The 18,204-nt window shown below is 38.0% G+C and overlaps 1 protein-coding gene across 6 annotated transcripts in view; it reads right to left on the reverse strand.

The window, feature by feature from the left end:
* PHTF2 (putative homeodomain transcription factor 2) overlaps nt 1–18,204 on the reverse strand; it is a 158,262-nt gene that overhangs the window by 116,891 nt on the left and 23,167 nt on the right. For all 6 annotated transcript variants that reach the window (XM_031936058.1, XM_023193483.3, XM_023193480.3 and 3 more), the window contains exon 2: nt 1,975–2,054. In XM_031936058.1, the coding sequence (XP_031791918.1) occupies nt 1,975–2,019 (45 nt within the window). In that variant the 5' untranslated portion in view covers nt 2,020–2,054. The remainder of the gene's footprint in view (nt 1–1,974; nt 2,055–18,204) is intronic.

Here is an 18,204-nt window from a genome sequence, read left to right on the forward strand (position 1 = left end):
GCCACAGCACTCCAGACTGGGTTAACAGAGTGAGACCCTGTCTTAAAAATAAATAAATATATGTATAATAGAATATGTGATTACATTTGCTAGTATATTTTATGACATTTCTTATAGTTGCTCTGGAGAATATTTTGGTTGCATGTATCCAAAGCTGCCAGGTAAATGACCCTTGGATAAGAGGGTCATTTCAGTTACAGGGCTAACTTCAGTTACAGGGCTAACTGAATCTGAGTATAATATTTCACACCCTCTGATCCCAAGAAAGGCCAGTCAACCAGGTATGTTCTATAAATGATCTTCAGTAAACTCTAAAGTGTTTAATGTAAAAAGCCAAACAGAGAAAAAGTTTATTAGGTAGAAATTAGAAAAGAGAAAAACTTTCAAAGATATAGACAGGAAAATGTTTAAAGTTTTTTTTGTCTTGTTTTCCTTAATTTACAATTTTATTTAGCTCTTTAGTTAAGCAGACTGATTTTTAACTTGACTGGAAGTTTAAAAGTTTAAAAGGAAGCACTAACAAACACAGAAGACAATTAATAGTATATTGATATCAATACTTCCAATAAAGTACCTTATATGAAAAATGTAATTATATACCTGTGTCATGTTCTACCCAGAAAACAAATAACACATCTAAAAACAGACCATCATCCCATGCCAGCTACTAAGGGAGGTTTGGGTAGGAGGATCACATGAGCCCAAGAGGTTGAGGCTGCAGTGAGCCATGAGTGTGCAACTGCACTCAAGCCTGGGCAACAGAGTGAGACCCTGTCTCAAAAAAAAGGCCATATTCTTAGGTTTGTCTATCTTTTAAAATTACTTTTAAAATTAGTAATTTTAAAATAACTTATTTTCAATTGAACAAAATTTTAAAATCATCTGTTTGGCTGGGCGCAGTGGCTCATGCCTGTAATCCTAGCACTTTGAGAGGCTAAGTGAGGTGGGCAGATCACCTGAGGTCAGGAGTTCAAGATCAGCCTGACCAACATGGTGAAACCCTGTTTCTACTAAAGATACAAAAATTAGCCAGGCGTGGTAGCACATGTCTGTAATCCCAGCTGCTTGGGAGGCTGAGGCAAGAGATCGTTTGAACCCAGGAGGCAGAGGTCGCAGTGAGCTGAGATCGCGCCACTGTACTCCAGCCTGGGCAACAGAGAGAAAGAGAGACTCCATCTCAAAAAAAAAAAGTGTGTTTTTTCTACCATATAAGAAAAGCTTTAAATGTATCATTATATTTTGTTAATAGACCCCTGAAGAATAAGGTATCAAAATGTTTTAAAATGTGAAAACAAATATAATTCACTATGTACACAAAAGATCTAAGGTATTACACGAAACAACGTAAATTTTAAAGAATATAAACAACACTCATCAGGAGTAAATAGTTTACTGTATTGTCAAAAATGCCTATATTCTTTTGGACTTTATAAAGAAAAACATTACATCGGTAAAGCTTATTTTGAAATATATAAGATGATACAGCTATTTAAAGTAGGTATGACAATCCTAAAACATCAAAATAAACACTTCAGTATTTCAGTTTGTAAAATAGAGTCCCCAAAACTTTATTTTACTGAAGAATTCAGCTACTGAATTGTAACTCACAAGAAACAAATTAAAAACTGTTGATATATAATATATAACTGTTGTTATATAATAGCTCTGCTAATCTTTCTCTTACGAAATTAAAGAAAAATATTAATGCTTGTATAAAATGCTCATTTTATCCACTCCTGGAGATTTAAATTATATTATAATTCATCTAGCCACTTTGCTATTGTAGAGTAAAAAGTAGAGAAAAAATATTTTTTAGCATCATCTTTCCAATTTATTTAGAAGTAAAATAAGTACAAGGAAAATAAAAATAATCTTCCTTTTCCACTCAAAATCCTAACATCTACAGCATGAAATAAACATATATTTTTGAAATTAAAACATTTAGAAAGCTAAAAGTTTTGTCTATCAACTTACCTTCTTTTGATACCAGACTATAGCATCTGTGACTTTGGACGCCATTTATTCCACTGAAATCACACATTGGTCATTTTAGGCTGTGCAAGAGAGAAAAACATACAAATGACTTTATTTCCACCTTCCAAAAGGAGACTGAACAGCATGCAGACATAGCACTCTGGTTACTTGCAGAGCAAGGGGTGTATGACGAGACTTATATTACACCCTTCCTCATTACTATTTTAGCAACAGGTTCTCTTAAGTAAACAAAAATCAGTTGCCACAATAAAAGAAAGTTCTATTTATGTGAATAAATAACACTTGTTTTCTTACAAAATAGGTTGAATTGTTTCTTTTAAAAAATATTTTAAATAAATTTCAGAATTTCCTAGGTTATACCAGAAATTGTACATCTACAAATCCACATACAAGAAACCAATTAATTCAATCAGTAATGTAGTTTTTTTCTAAAAACCAGTGTCAGTTACTGTTGCTAAAGGATGGCTTAATAGAGATGACAAAATTTATAATGACATTTAATTTTCCCTGACACTCAGTAAACACAAAACTGAATTAAAATAACCCAAGAAGCCAAAAAGTATTTATGTTAAATACTAAGCCAATATTAGAGTTAATACACAGGAATAATCAACACTAAAGAATTCCTAGATATCACAGTTTGCTAACTGTCATTTAAGTAATTATGACAATTAATCCTCAAAGATCAAAATAAACACTTTAATATTTCAGTTTATAAAATACAGTCCCTAAGTTTATTTTATTGAAAAAATTAAGCTACTGAATTGTAACTTACAAGAAACAGATTAAAACAGTTGATATGTTATATAACTGCAAATCTCTTTTAAAAATAATTAAACTAAGACAAATACCAAAAACCATTTCATAGGCATCTTTTCTGTATTTGTCTAAAACAGGATTGGCACTAAACTTAATGATTCCTTAACCCTAGACGTTATTTGAGACTGATTCCCATCAACTCCAGAATACTATTTTAGTCATAAGATGACACTGGCATAGAGGGTACCTCTAGTCTCATGTTAAGGATTAGCCTAGAACAGGTTCAAAAGCAGTTATCGGCCCCAGAACTCATCACAAACCAGGATCATCCAAGGCCACACAGGATGATCTCAGGAAAATCCTGGGGGTGAAGCACCCTGCTGAGCCAATCCTAGTACATACAGATCTCCAACTGTAGAAACGCTACCACTAGTTTGCCTCAGTAAACAAAGTACCAGAGGTTTTATATATCACTCACTCTTGGGAGCATGCATGCTTTTTGAGCATATTAAGATTCAGATACAATAAAAATTATCAGCAAGTTCAAATGTTTAGATGACAAACCTCTAAAATTTAAAGCAGAATTTACTTAATGCCTGTATTTTTGACAGTGTTATAAACCAAATTATTTTACAACCTTTCCTAAGATATTAGTGACTCTATCTGATCAAATTTAAGCAAACTATGTTTGGAAATTCCTGACAAACAGCCTAACATAATGGAAAGAAAAGAAGGATACAGTCAAAAGACCTGAATTCTAATATTAGCTCCACTATCTATTACGTAAAATTGAAGAAGTCACTGAATTTCTCTCAACCTGTTTCTTTCACTTATAAACTAGAAATAACTGTACCTCCCCATCCCTTATAGGATCTTTGTGACCAATAAATAATATACATAAGATGCCTGCCACAGTCCAGGACATGTAGTAGGTTTTCAATTATAATTATTTTTATCATCAATTTTCATATAAAAAATTCCCCAATCTAGGAAGTAGAAAGTATTTATATTTCCTTTTTTACACATAGCAATTTAAAGAGAAATACATGCAACCAGTTTTTGCTCACGCTGAAAATAACAGCTACCCAATTATCATAAGGTTACAATGTCAATTCTCAATTACATACATATGGATTATTTACAGATTTCAAAGTTCACCTCCACTAATTTCTCAGTCAGGTGTGGCTACTTTTATTTCTCTCACGAGGGTTTTTTGAGGAAGCTTTCCCTTACGGACTTAAAATTTCCCATTTTTGTTTTTCAGTCCTGGAGGCCTTTGAGTATGATTTATTAACTTTAACCACATTGTATCCCAGAGGTTTTCCCCACTGATTTTGCTAGGGGGACTATTCAATAGACATTACACTCTCGCGGCCAGGCGCGGTGGCTCAAGCCTGTAATCCCAGCACTTTGGGAGGCCGAGATGGGCGGATCACCAGGTCAGGAGATCAAGACCATCCTGGCTAACACGGTGAAACCCCGTCTCTACTAAAAAAATACAAAAAAAAAAAACCAGCCGGGCAAGGTGGCGGGCGCCTGTAGTCCCAGCTACTCGGGAGGCTGAGGCAGGAGAATGGCGTAAACACGGGAGGCGGAGCTTGCAGTGAGCTGAGATCAGGCCACTGCACTCCAGCCTGGGCCACTGAGCGAGACTCCGTCTCAAAAAAAAAACAAAAAACAAAACAAAACAAAAAAAAACAAAAAAACAAAAGACATTACACTCTCATTATATTTGTTTGTCCTGACAACCGTAAATGCTTTCCAGATTGGTTATAACCTGTCCCCTCAAGCAAAGTATGAAAAATGGTACAAAAATATGAGAATATCAACTTTTCACTTACCCTCTTTTCACTTTACCCAATCTTTATTGACAAATATTCCAGATTATCTAACAAAATAAAGATCCTCTTTCCCAACCCCCTAACAATGTAAATAATATACATTTCATATACAAAATGTGAAAGGATTTTGTCAATTAAACATATCAGATATTTAATATATTTAGGGAATATTTAAATGTTCACATATAAATAATAGTTTTTTTTAAAAAAAGAAAAAGCTCAAATGAAAGTGAGAAAACACTGCCTGCCTCACAAGAAAATAATCGCAAAGACTTTATATATATATATATTTGGTTTACCTAGCTACACTTAGATAAATACCAAAAATCTAACAGCATTCTAATTATATAAAGTGTTCTAAATATTTTAAACTATATTATTTGGGTCTATAGAAATAAAAATTCAACAAATTTTCTGGTTTAAAAAAAAAAAAAAAAAACCTTTCTTCAGTAATGGTGATTTTCTGTGCAAACTCATTTAATAGTTTTTCCATTGTGTCAACAACCTTTCAGTCAAACTGAATGGCTCATACCTATTTTTAAAACAGGTTTTACAGCATGCTGAGATAGATTTCTGAACTGGATATCTGACAAAGCACACTCAAAGATACCCAAATTACACGTGGGTATAAACAACATGGATTAATAAGTCAAGTTATTTCATGAATAATGAAGATTATTTGTAAAGCCTTTCCAACTTCTTCGATTCTATGATAGTACAGGAATACAGTTTTATAGTCTCTACCATCATGATAGCTCAGATTTAATGTTAAATTATCATATTAAAGTTTATCTACAGAAAAAAAGCAAAAAAAACTTCGTAAAGGTGGGGACCTTTACTAGAGGATCTTAACCTTTTTTGATCAACTGATCTGATACAAGCATGGGTATTACGATGCATAATATTTATTTATTTAGAAATAATCCAATCCTAAAACCATAGGGCTAACTGCAGGCATAACACTGGGCAGTTAACTCTAAGCTAATACTATCCTTGACACAGATTTAATTATCACACCTTAACAAAATATCTGAAATTCTTTTTTTTTTTATTTTTAGCTTTTTTTTTATTATACTTTAAGTTTTGGGGTACATGTGCAGAACATGCAGGGTTGTTACACAAGTATACACGTGCGATGGTGGTTTGCTGCACCCATCAACCCGTCATCTACACTCGGTATTTCTCCTAATGCTTTCCCTTCCTCAGACCCCGGGGTGTGATGTTCCCCTCCCTGTCTCCATGTGTTCTCATTGTTCAACTCCCACTTATGAGTGAGAATACGCTGTGAATGATGGTTTCCAGCATCACCCATGTCCCTGCAAAGGACATGAACTCATCCTTTTTTATGGCTGCACAGTATTTTGTTTATCCAGTCTATCATTGATGGGCATTTGGGTTGGTTCCAAGTCCTTGCTATTGTGAACAGTGCCACAATAAACATATGTGTGCACGTGTCTTTATTTACTGTATTGATTTCCACACAAAATGCCAAAGACCAGGGTGGTGGGAAAAGATGAGTACAGAACAGATGGTATGTTAAGTCTGCCTCTACGGAATCTCAATCAAATACAGTTGAACAACATGGGTTCGCCGGTCCGCTTATATGTGAATTTTTTTCAATAAAAGTTATACCAAGTGTGCCTGCTACTCCTGCCTCCCCTTTTACCTCTTCTGCCTCTGCTATCCAGGAAGGCAAAACCAACCGCTCCACTTCTTCAACCTATTCAATGTGAAGATGACAAGGATGAAGACCTTTATCATGATCCACTTCCACTTAAGGAATAGTAAATATATTTTCTCTTCTTCTTCTTTTTTTGTTTTCCAGATGGAGTTTTCACTCTTGTTGCCCAGGCTGGAGTGCAATGGTATGATCTCGGTATGATCTCGGCTCACTGCAACCTCTGCCTCCCAGGTTCAAGCGATTCTCCTGCTAGCTGGGATTACAGGCATGCGCCACTACACCCGGCTAATTTTGTATTTTTAGTAGAGACAGGGTTTCTCCATGTTGGTCAGGTTGTTCTCGAACTTCTGACCTCATGTGATCCTCCCATCTCGGCCATCCAAAGTGCTGGGATTACAGGTGTGAGCCACTGTGCCCGGCCTATTTTCCCTTCTTTACAATTTAATAACACGTTTTCTCTAGCTTACTTTATTGTAATTATACAGTACATAAACCTATAACATATAAAATAATGTGTTATCTGTTTATGTTATTAGTAAGACTTCCTGTCAACAGTAGGCTATTAGTAGTTAAGTTTTGGGGTATTCAAAAGTTATAGCCAAATTTTCCACAGCAGTGGTCAGTATCCCTAACCCCCAATTATTCAAGGGTCAATAGTATAACAATGCCCATGAGTATTCTTTGCACAAATATGGTCTCCCACATTGTCAGATTTTTAACCAATCCCCATGTTACAAAAATTGTATCAAATACTATATAATGTTACAATGTACATCTCTCATTATCTGAAACAAACTTCTCTGTTCTGGCATGACTCTAACTAGGCTCAGAAAACAATGTATTTCCACCCCTGACACTTTGCGTGTGTTATTATTATTCCTATTCCATCCTTTTCTCCACTCATACATCCTTCTAAATCAGCTCAAATCCTACTTCCTCCAAGATGAAGCTTTCTTTTTTTTTTCTTTTGTTTTGTTTTTTTTGAGACGGAGTTTTGCTCTCGTTGCCCAGGCTGGAGTGCAATGGCGTGATCTCGGCTCAATGCAAGCTCTACCTCTCAGGTTCAAGCAATTCTCCTGTCTCAGCCTCGTCAGTAGCTAGGATTACAGGTGCCCACCACCACGCCAGGCTAATTTTTGGTATTTTTAATAGACACCGGGTTTCACCATGTTGGCCAGGCAGGTCTCGAACTCCTGACCTCATGTGATCCGCCCGCCTCGGCCTCCAAAAGTACTGGAGTTACAGGCATGAGTCACCACACCCGGCCAGCTTTCATTTGGACTAAAAAATGCTGAAGCTTAATGTCTCTCTTCTAGCACCAATATATGCTCAAAAATCTGTAATTTAAATAGAAATGTAAAGCAGTATGTGACCACACAGGTCACTTGGTCATATGTAAATAAAGAAAAAATGTGGCATCAGTCTTTCTTTGTCTCTAAGTACTCAGTACACTGTAATATATGGTAAAGGAAGTACAGCAGATAAAAAGCAATGACTAAGCATCAAGAGGATTGGGTTCTAGATCCAAGTTCTGATACTAAGAGCTGTGTGTTCTTGAATAAGTACTGAGTTCTCTGGACTTCAGTTTTCCCCAAGTGCCATCTAGACAAATATTCCACAACTCAATAAAGGTTAAATACCAATTGTGTGAATAAAAGAGTTCAGAGCAGTCTGAGCCACGTGAGATATGCAAGCACAGACCTGTGAGTATAGGACTTCAGTCAAGCCCCTACACCCAAGCCTAGGGGGCAACTGTTTAAAGTCATTCCTTCCTGACTAGCTGCCTCACTCATTTATCTTCATGTTTCTGGAATTTGTGATACAATGTACAATGTATAGCAAATCAATAGTTTATGTTATTTTAACATAAATTCTCAGTAAACAACTCAAGAACTGCTTCTTCTTTCCCTTTAAAAGAAAAAAAAATCTTTTTTTTTTTTTTTTTTTTTCTTTTTTTAAAGACAAGGTCTCACTCAGTTACCCAGTGCATGGCACGATCAGGGCTCACGGCAGCTTCGACTTCCCAGCTCAAGTGATCCTTCTGCCTCAGCTCCAAAAGTAGCTGGGACTACAGGCATGTACCACAATGCCTGGCTAATTTTTTTGAATTTTAGTAAGACATGAGGTCTCACTATGTTGCCCAGGCTGGAAAAATCCACTTTGAACTGCTGCTAATCAGAGAGTATATTCAGAGCAACTCAAATCTGTGCTCCCAGTTGCAATCCTCAAGCTTGATTCAAATAAACCCTCTACTTGTATTAATTTTGTTTCAGCTTCTTCCTCTCAGGTCACCAATTCCAATAATGTACAGAAGTTCCTCTGAATTCTTACTAACACACCCAAAAACACTAATATTACTTCTTAAATAAGTGTTATATATATGGAATTTAACATAGTAGAAACTGTTAGACTAAACAAAAAATATCTTATTTATTTTGTTTTTAGAGACAGGGTCTCACTGTCACCCAGACTGAAGTGCAGTGGCTTGATCATAGCTCACTGTAACATCAAACTCCTGGGCTCAAGCGACTGTCCTGCCGTAGCTTCCCAAGTAGCTAAAGTTGCATGCCACCAAACTGGGCTATTTTTTAAATTTTTTGTAGAGAGAGATGGAGTCTCACTATGCTGCCCAGGCTGGTCTTGAACTGCTGTCCTCAGCAATCTTCTTACCTCAGCCTCCAAAAGTGCTGAGATTACAGGTATGAGCCACCATGCTGGGCCCTAAAGAGCTTTTAATTTGTTAAAAGTAGTTTATATAAATCTCTTCAGGCCCTCATATTATTATTCCATTCCAACAACCTTGTATCATTCTCTGCTGCTTACAAAATAAAATCCACAAGTACTGTATTTAGACTCTCTACAATCTGACCTTAATTGTCCAACATTATTGCTCATCATCTTCTCATACAACTTGTTTCAACCATCCCATCCTTTCAACATTTTCTACCTCTGTGCCAAAATTAACACTTCTTTTTCTAAAACAAGGAAGATTGTGACAAGACCTCTAAAATTTCACTTTCTCCATGTAAGTTTCTCCCAAATTCTTCCACTCAATATTTCTCACCCTGTTCTGTGTTCCCCTTACAGTAGCATCCCCTTTATCCAAGGCTTTGCTTTCCACATTTCAGTTACTGCAGTAACTGCAGTACAGTAAAATAAGATATTTGGAGACAGAGAGAGACCAAATTCACATAACTTTTCATTAGAGTATACTGTTATAACTGTTCTATTTTATTATTTGTTATTATCTATCTCTTACTTGCAGCAGTCCCCAACCTTTTTTAGCACCAGGGACTGGTTTTGTAGAAGACGATTTTTCCATGGCCACGGTAGGGGGATGGTTTTGGGATGATTCAAGAGCATTACATTTATTGTATACTTTATTTCTATTATTACATTATAATATATAATGAAATAATTATTCAACCCACCATAACGTAGAAATCAGTGGGAGTCCTGAACTTGTTTTCCTGCAACTAGACGGTCCCATCTGGGGATGATGGGAGACAGTGACATCCAAAGTGTGTTGTTTATGTCCAGTCTATTCCATAATCTCATTTTTGGTTGCTGTCAACTATACTACAGAAAACCCTGCTTCACAAAGATAGGATGATAGAAATGGAAACAGACTTTTCAGTGTTTTTGTGGCAAGGATAGTCCGCCTTGACTTTAATCCAGAATGTATGGAGATTTGAAGTTGTCTCAAACATACTTTTAAGGCCACCATCATTTGCGACCTTAAGCAGTTGATCCTCTTCTAGCACGGACAAAGTCGATACAGCTGGCTTATTCACAAACAGGTTGCAGATCCATCACTTCCCAGTTCGAGGGTCTTTTCTGGTTGGGAAGTAATGCTCAAACTCTTTTGAAAGCTGAGATAGGTGATAATGCACCAGCTGGGAGAAAGAAGGTCCTGGCTCAGTCTCTCTCAAAATCTCTGCAAATGTTTGAAACATGTCAAAAAATCCCTCAATGTTCACTCGTCACCCCCATAATTCCAGTATGGCTTTGAATGCAGCCACTTTATCTACTGACTTGAACACATTTGTCATTCTCCCCTGAAGTCACAAGCTGAGTTCTTTGAGCAGGTTGAATATGTCACACAAGTTAAGCAAGTTTTGTGATCCATTCTGTGTCACTGAAATGTGCTACCAGTGATAACAATTTTTCTAAAAAAAAAATAAAAAGCCAGGCACGGTGGCTCACGCCTGTGGTCCCAGCACTCTGGGAGGCCGAGGCGGGCAGATCACGAGGTCAGGAGATTGAGACCATCTTGGCCAACAGGGTGAAACCCCGTCTCTACTAAAAATACAAAAAATTGACTGGGCATGGTGGCGGGTGCCTATATTCCCAGCTAATCGGGAGGCTGAGGCAGGAGAATGGCATGAACCCGGGAGGCAGAGCTTGCAGTGAGCCAAGATCGCGCCACTGCACTCCAGCCTGGGCGACAGAGCAAGACTCTGTCTCAAAAAAAAAAAAAAAAATCTCTGGAGAGACCTTGTAACTCAAAACCTCTGGCCACTGATCTACCTTTAGAAAGCCATCTTACTTCTGTGGATAAGAGAAGCTGTGTGTGCTCTGTATCCATTTCCTCACAGAGCTGCACAGATAAACTAAAGGCACGTACTTTAATGTGGTTGATAATTTTAATCACATCCTGAAAATGTTGGTTAAGTTTGGGTGACATTTTGTGCCTAGCCAGCATTTCTCTATGGATGACACAGTGCGTAGACGTGCATGCAGAAGCGACCTCTTTGACCCAAGTAGTGAAACCAGAAAGCTGTCCAGTCATGGCAGCCGCTCCATTCATGTATATACCAACACAAAATTACCAAATCAGTTCTACAGCTGTCGTACTGGTTGGCAACAAAAGGGCACATAACATATCCTCCTGCACATCCTCCTGAGAAGTATATGACACAAAAACAAGCACTACGGCCTTGTTGTCAACATCAGTAGACTTGTCAACCTGGATTGCACACCATGGTGACTCATTAATCCTAACAATTGTGCCTCAATATCCTTTATTTCATCAAATCATCTAGTTATGGTACTAGCTGTAAAAGGAACACGTGCCACCTTCTGAACTGCAGCCTCTCCTAAAAGTTCATAATAAATGTCCTTAACAGCAAGCAGGCAGGATCAACTCTTCACCAATAGTAAACGGTTTCTTAGCTTTAGCAATACTGTTAGCCACTAAGAATAATGCTCTCAGTGCAGACACATTTGATGAAGTGGTGGCCTTCCACAATTGCTTCTGTTCTTCAGGTTCACGTTTTTTTTCTTCTGAAAAACTCCAAAGCCTTGTCTTTTAATGCAGGATAAGTGGTCTCCATGTGACAACGCAGTTTTGAAGGTTTCATGGCTTTGTTGGATAGCTAGTTACCACATATACAAAGCAGGCCTGGAGAATGTGAATCACCTGTTGCAATGAACCCATAATTTAAGTGGGACTCTTGGTATTCTTTTAAATGCAGCTTTCTTTTTGTTAGCAGTCTTACAGTCTTCTGCTGTGTCATCATTGGGTCTTCCTCCTTTACAAAGAAGCTCTCTAGTAATGTTTTGTTATTTACTCATTTTGGCTAAGGTTAGCTTGTGGGCTTAACCAAATCTGTGACTGAGGTAAGTGCACAGTGTGAGAAAGATGTGTGGATGGACAAGGTAAGTAAAATAATGGGTGGGCCATGCATGGACTAAAATTAAGTGTTGGATTCTGACTTAAAGCCTGTCACCAGATACAGCTGTAAAAATGAAGCACTCAGCTTACTGATAGGGTTCTGATATGAGTCTGCAAGCAATTTATTTATTGCGGTCTCTGAGCAGTCAAACCTCTCTGCTAATGTTAATCTGTATTTGCAGCTGCTACCCAGTGCTAGCTAGCATCACTGCCTCAACTCCACCTCACACAATCAGGCATTAGATTCTCATAAGGAGCATGCAACCTAGATCCCTCACATACACAGCTGAGAACAGGGTTCGCACTCTTATGAGAATCTAATACCGCTGCTGAGCTGACAGGAGGCAGAGCTCAGATGATAATGCAAGTGACTGGGGGCAGCTGTAAATACAGATGCAGCTTCACTCACTTGACCACCGCTCACCTCCTGTTGTGCAGCCCACAGTTCCTGCCAGGCCGCAGACCAACTGGTTGGGGACCCTGTCTTACTGTACCTAATTTATAAAATAAACTTTATCATAAGTATATATATGCAGGAAAAAACAGCAAATATAGGTTTGGTACTATCTGTGGCTTCAGGTTTCCACTGGGGATCTTGGAATATAACCCTCACAGATAAGGGGGACTGCTATATACTTAATATATTGTTTTATATAGACTTTAGTGTACTTTTCTGTTTGTGCCCCTACCTCCCACCCACACGTTCTTTGAGAGTAGTCCAATGTCTTTATTATCTCTGAATTTTCCTAAAACTTTTCGCCTATATTAAACACAAATATTTACAAATCAAATTAAAAAGTTGCCAACCAAAGTACCACCACAGACTAATTAATTTAAGGGCTAGAATTGAAAACTCTACCTGTCCAACTCCTGTACTCCCCCAATACGCACATAAACAAGCATACTTTTTCATAACATTAAAGGGTACAAAGATATCATGAAGATATAATAAATATGGTTGGTTTATTTATTGACCTGTCACTCAGTCACCAATATATAAGATTTAAAAGGTTTTACATATTGTAGATCTAAAAGGTCCAATGAAAGTAAGTTAAAGTCTAGTCTAACACCATTCCTAAATGCTAAAGTTAAATATAACTCAGCTGCCTTCTCCACAACCAAAACAAGAAATTTTTAGACCTTGAAAACTGGGAACAAAGTTGCTCTGCCCTTAAAAGGGTAATAAATGCTAAGGTTCAAATCACATTTTTCATATTGATACAAAAGCTAAACAAAAAGAACGCAATCTCCTACTAGTTTCAGGGCTCCTACTTTGTAATCATGTGACCTATAAATTATTACAAGTTATAGGAACAATTTTAATTCTTCATCTGGAATGAGGATAATATTTCATGGAAATGTTTGGAAGAATAAACACCACACGTTTTACGGTCAAAGTTGTAATTTTAAATGAAATGAAAAATAAGGTCTAATAAACAGCTATACATTTTCTATTATACCTGTCATAAAATGAGTATTTGTAATTTTTATTTTCCTAAATGGAACCAATGCATAGTCTGTGTACTTTGGGCTAGAAGATGATACATAATCTAAGAAGAAAAACTACAGGCAAGTAACATCTGTCTAAACCTGTACTAATAAAAGTGTTTTGTGCTGTTACAAAATCTAAGTGAATTCCCATATCTATAATCTCTTTGTTAGGAGACAGGGTCTCACTCTGCCACCTAGGCTGGAGTTCAATGGTGAAATCATAGTTCACTGTAGCCTCAAACTCCTGGGCTCAAGAGTTCCTCCACCTCAGTCTCTCGAGTAGGTGGGACTAAAGGTGGACACCATCACACCTGGCTAATATTTTTTATTTTTTTGCTTTTTGTGAGGCCGGGTCTCACTTTGTTGTCCAGGCTGGTCTCAAACTCCTGACTTCAAGCAATCCTCCTGCCTTGGCATCCGAAAGTGCTAGGATTACAGGCATGAGTCACCACGACCAGCCTAGAGTTACAATTTTGTTTTTTTTTCTTTGAGATGGAGTCTTACCCTGTCGCCCAGGCAGGTGTGCAGTGGTGCAATCTCGGCTCACTGCAACTGCTGCCTCCTGGGTTCAAGCAATTCTTGTGCCTTAGCCTCCCAAGTAGCTGGGATTACAGATGCATGCCACCACACTCAGCTAATTTTTGTATTTTTAGCAGATAGTACCAAACATACATGTTGCTATCTTTTTCCTACATACATTTTGTATTTTGAATTTTTAGGGTTTCACCATGTTGGCCAAGCTGGTCTTGAACTCTTGACCTCAAGTGATCTGCCCGCCTCAGCCTCCCAAAGTGTTGGGATTACAGGCGTGAGCCACTGTGCCTGGCCTAGAGTTATAATCTTGATACTAACCACAAAGCCCTCTGCAGAATTTCCTGATGGGTACAACCAACCCACCTGATATGTCTTTTAAAGCAACTTTTTAAATTTCAGAGTTTCTTAACTTCAGTATTACTATTACCAACCAAAGTACAACCACAGATGAATTAATTTACTCTACCATTCCTTGAGCATTCTTTGGGTTTTTTTGTTATTTTGTTAAGTACTTAAACATCCTTTAAATAGCTAATTACAATGTACTGGCTTTTTGTTTTATTTGACTGCTGTGCTGCTTAGAAAAATCAGTAATGAAATATGATCCATTTAAATGGTTTAACTTCCTCATTTACTCAGAGGAAAGTTTTACCACCAACCTATCACACTCAATGCAAACATGGACATGTTATTACTCGTTTTAGTAGAAACATTCTAAATTAGTGTTCCAGGTACTTTATCAAAATAATAATGGACTAAATGATATCTAAATGGCTTAAACAGTTAACTAAATGACTTAAAGAGTTAACAGACCTTAAAAATGACTTAGAGATTAAAATTTGCTAACAATACTTCATCATCAAAAATACTACTGAGGCTGGGCTCGGTGGCTCGCACCTGTAATCCCAGCAATTTTGGAGGCTGAGTCGGGCGGATCATGAGGTCAGGAGTTCAAGACCAGCCTGGTCAATATGGTGAAACCCTGTCTCTACTAAAAGTACAAAAATTAGCCGGGCATGGTGGCGCATGCCTGTAATCCCAGCTACTCGAGAGGCTGAGGCAGGAGAATTGCTTGAACCTGGGAGGCAGAAGTTGCAGTGAACCAAGATCACACCATTGTACTCCAGCTCTGGGTGACAAAGCAAGACTCTGTCTTGGATTAAAAAAAAAATGCAATTGAATAAAATTTGAGCATTGCTTTAGAGATGTTTCAGCCACTATCTAATCATTTAAAAAAATATTTATTGAATATTTACTAATACTGCACAGTAATCGACCCTGAGGATACAACAGTGTACAAGAAACAAGATGGCTGCCCTGAAGACATTTACATTGCACAGAGAAGATACAAAATGATCGACTTGTGTTGAGGAAGTGCCATAAACAAACAGGGAGATGATTGGGACTGGATGGGATACTTTTGGAAAGGATGGCTAACGAGGTCCCCTCTCAATACTCTGAATTGAGATCTGAAGGATAACAGCCAGCTATGCTAAGAATTAAGAAAAGGACATTTCAGGCAGCAGGAAGAGCAAACACAAAGACCTTGGGACACAAATGGCAGTGGTTCAAGATAAAGTCTGAGAAGGAGATAGGAGGCATCAGGTCATAGATGCCATAGCAAGTAATTTTGTTATAAATAAAACAGAAAGTGATTGAAGTGATCCCAGCAGAGCAGTGACCATCCAATTTCCAAAAAACCATTCTTATTGTGGCACAGAGAATGAACAGGACTGCAAGGCTTAGAGTGGAAGTTGTGAGGCTAGTTAACAAAGTATTATCACAGTCCCACACAAAAGAAGAGGATATAGTGGGCTCAGAGGCAAGCAGTATAGATGGACTAGAGGTAGTTTTGAGTCATATGTATGGTTAAAATCAACAAAATCTAGGAATAGACTGGGATGGGGCAGGTTGAGGGAGGGATTAAGAAGAAAAGAATCTAGGTTTTTGGCTTAAACCATTTTCTGAGACAGAAAAAAACAATGGTTATGAAAGGAAACACAAAAATTTAGTTCGTGGCCTGTTAAGTTAACCATAGCTACAAAACATAAAAATAAAGAAGTCGAAGAAGAAATAAACAGAGGGGTAAGAGTTTATTTATTTATTTATTTTTGAGACAGGGTCTCACTCTGTCACCCAAGCTGAAGTGCAGTGGAGCAATCGTGGCTCACTGCAGCCTGAACCTCACCAACTCAAACGATCCTCCTGCCTCAGTCTCCCAAGTAGCCAAGACTACAGGTGTACACCACCATGCCCGGCTAATTTTTTTTTTTTTTTTTTTCGCACTATGTTGCCCAGGCTGGTTTTGAACTCCTGGGCTCAAGCGATCCTCCCACCTCAGCCTCATAAAGTGCAGGGATTACAGGCATGATGAACCATCATTCCCACCTGAGATTTTTTTTTAAGATGCAGAATCATAAAGAGTATGATTTCATTTTACCAAATAAATAGACACATCTCTATTGGCTTGACAAAGCAGAGAACAGACCTAGATAGATACACCTCTGCAAATCTTTGAAGAAGTGAGGGATGAGGGGTAGCTAGAACTGAAAAGAGAAAGAAAAGCAATCATGTTTTATACCCTTTTTGAATACCTTGCATTTATTAAGAGGAGCAAATATCCCCTTTTTTTAATGTAAAAACATTAAATGTGGGCTGGGTACGGTGGCTCACATCTGCAATCCCGGCACTTTGGGAGGCCAAGGTAGACAGATCACTTAAGGTCAGGAGTTTGAGACCAGCCTGACCAACATGGTGAAACCCTGTTTCTACTAAAAATTAATACAAAAATTAGCCAGGCATGGTGGCTGGTGCCTGTAATTCCAGCTACTTGGGAGGTTGAGGCAGGAGAATCGCTTGAACCTGGGAGGAGGAGGCAGTGAGCTGAGGTCACACCAGTGCACTCCAGCCTGGGTGGAAGAGCGAAACTCCGTCTCAAAAAAAATGAAAAGGCTGTGTGCAGTGGCTCACTCCTGTAATTCCAGCACTTTGGGAGGCCGAGGCAGGTAGATCACAAGGTCAGGAGTTCAAGACCAGCCTGGCCAAGATGGTGAAACTCCGTCTCTACTAAAAACACAAAAATTAGCTGGGCGTGGTGGTAGGTGCCTGTAATCCCAGCTACTTGGGAGGATGAGGCAAAGAACTGCTTGAACCCGGGAGGCAGAGTTGCACTGGGCCGAGGCTGCGCCACTGCATCCAGCCTGTGTGACAGAGCAAGATTCCGTCTCAAAGAGAATAAATAAAAATAAAATGAAAATAAAATATTAATTTAATTTTCCATGAATTCTAAGAAAAGAAAATGAAAACTGGAAGAACTCATGAACTTCAGGTGTCTTGCCACAAGAGTTATTTAGGTCTTAAAACATCCTCCTAATATTTAGAAAAAAGTTTCCTTAGCTTATAGAGCCATCAAAACAAAAAAGTGACAAAAACCATTCTTTAATAAATCCACAGTGATTTTAACTTTTATCTACATGTTCAACTTTACATTGTATCCATAGATTCCTGCTATGAAAGCAGACATAATTAACATGCTTATACTTCTCCAAAGATCTAACATTTAGATTTTTTTTCCACAGCCACCATTCTCAAAGTTGTTCCATTTTCTTCTGTATTTAAATGGATTTGATACCACCCCTGATTCTTTTAAGATGGCTTTGCCATACCTGAAGTCATTACTATTTAATTTTGTTTCATTTGATGTTGACTTGATTTAATCATCAAGCAGTATTTTCCAAGAAAGGAGTACTATATTCTGTGCTCTTACATGTTAGAGAACATCTTCATTGCCTCCTGTGTATTTGATTAACCACTTGGTTGGCATGGCAGAGACGGCTAATTGACACCCATTATTCCATCATCCTCTTTGAAAATTGTGCTGGCACACTGCTGCCCAAAATAAAGACCTTTCCTAACCTTTCTTGCAGTTAGATGTGGCCAAGACTAAGTTCTGCTCCAAACACCACCAAAAGTGTTGGGTAGTACTCATAGTTGGAAAAAGCCCTTTTGTTCTTTCTCCCCTCCCTTTTCCTGATCTTTTCAATGTTATTTTAATGACGACAGCTCCAGTAGCCACCACGGACAGTGACATTGAGACTAGAAACCAGATGTGTTCATAGATAGGGAAGATCCTGGGTTGCCTTGGGTGAAGCCACCATACTAGTTCTAGAATGACTATTTCTATACTTCTTGTACCCAAGATTATATATCCTTGTAGTTTAAGCCAC

The sequence above is a fragment of the Piliocolobus tephrosceles genome, chromosome 8 (genome assembly GCF_002776525.5).
Source record: "Piliocolobus tephrosceles isolate RC106 chromosome 8, ASM277652v3, whole genome shotgun sequence".
NCBI classification, from domain to species: Eukaryota; Metazoa; Chordata; class Mammalia; order Primates; family Cercopithecidae; genus Piliocolobus; species Piliocolobus tephrosceles.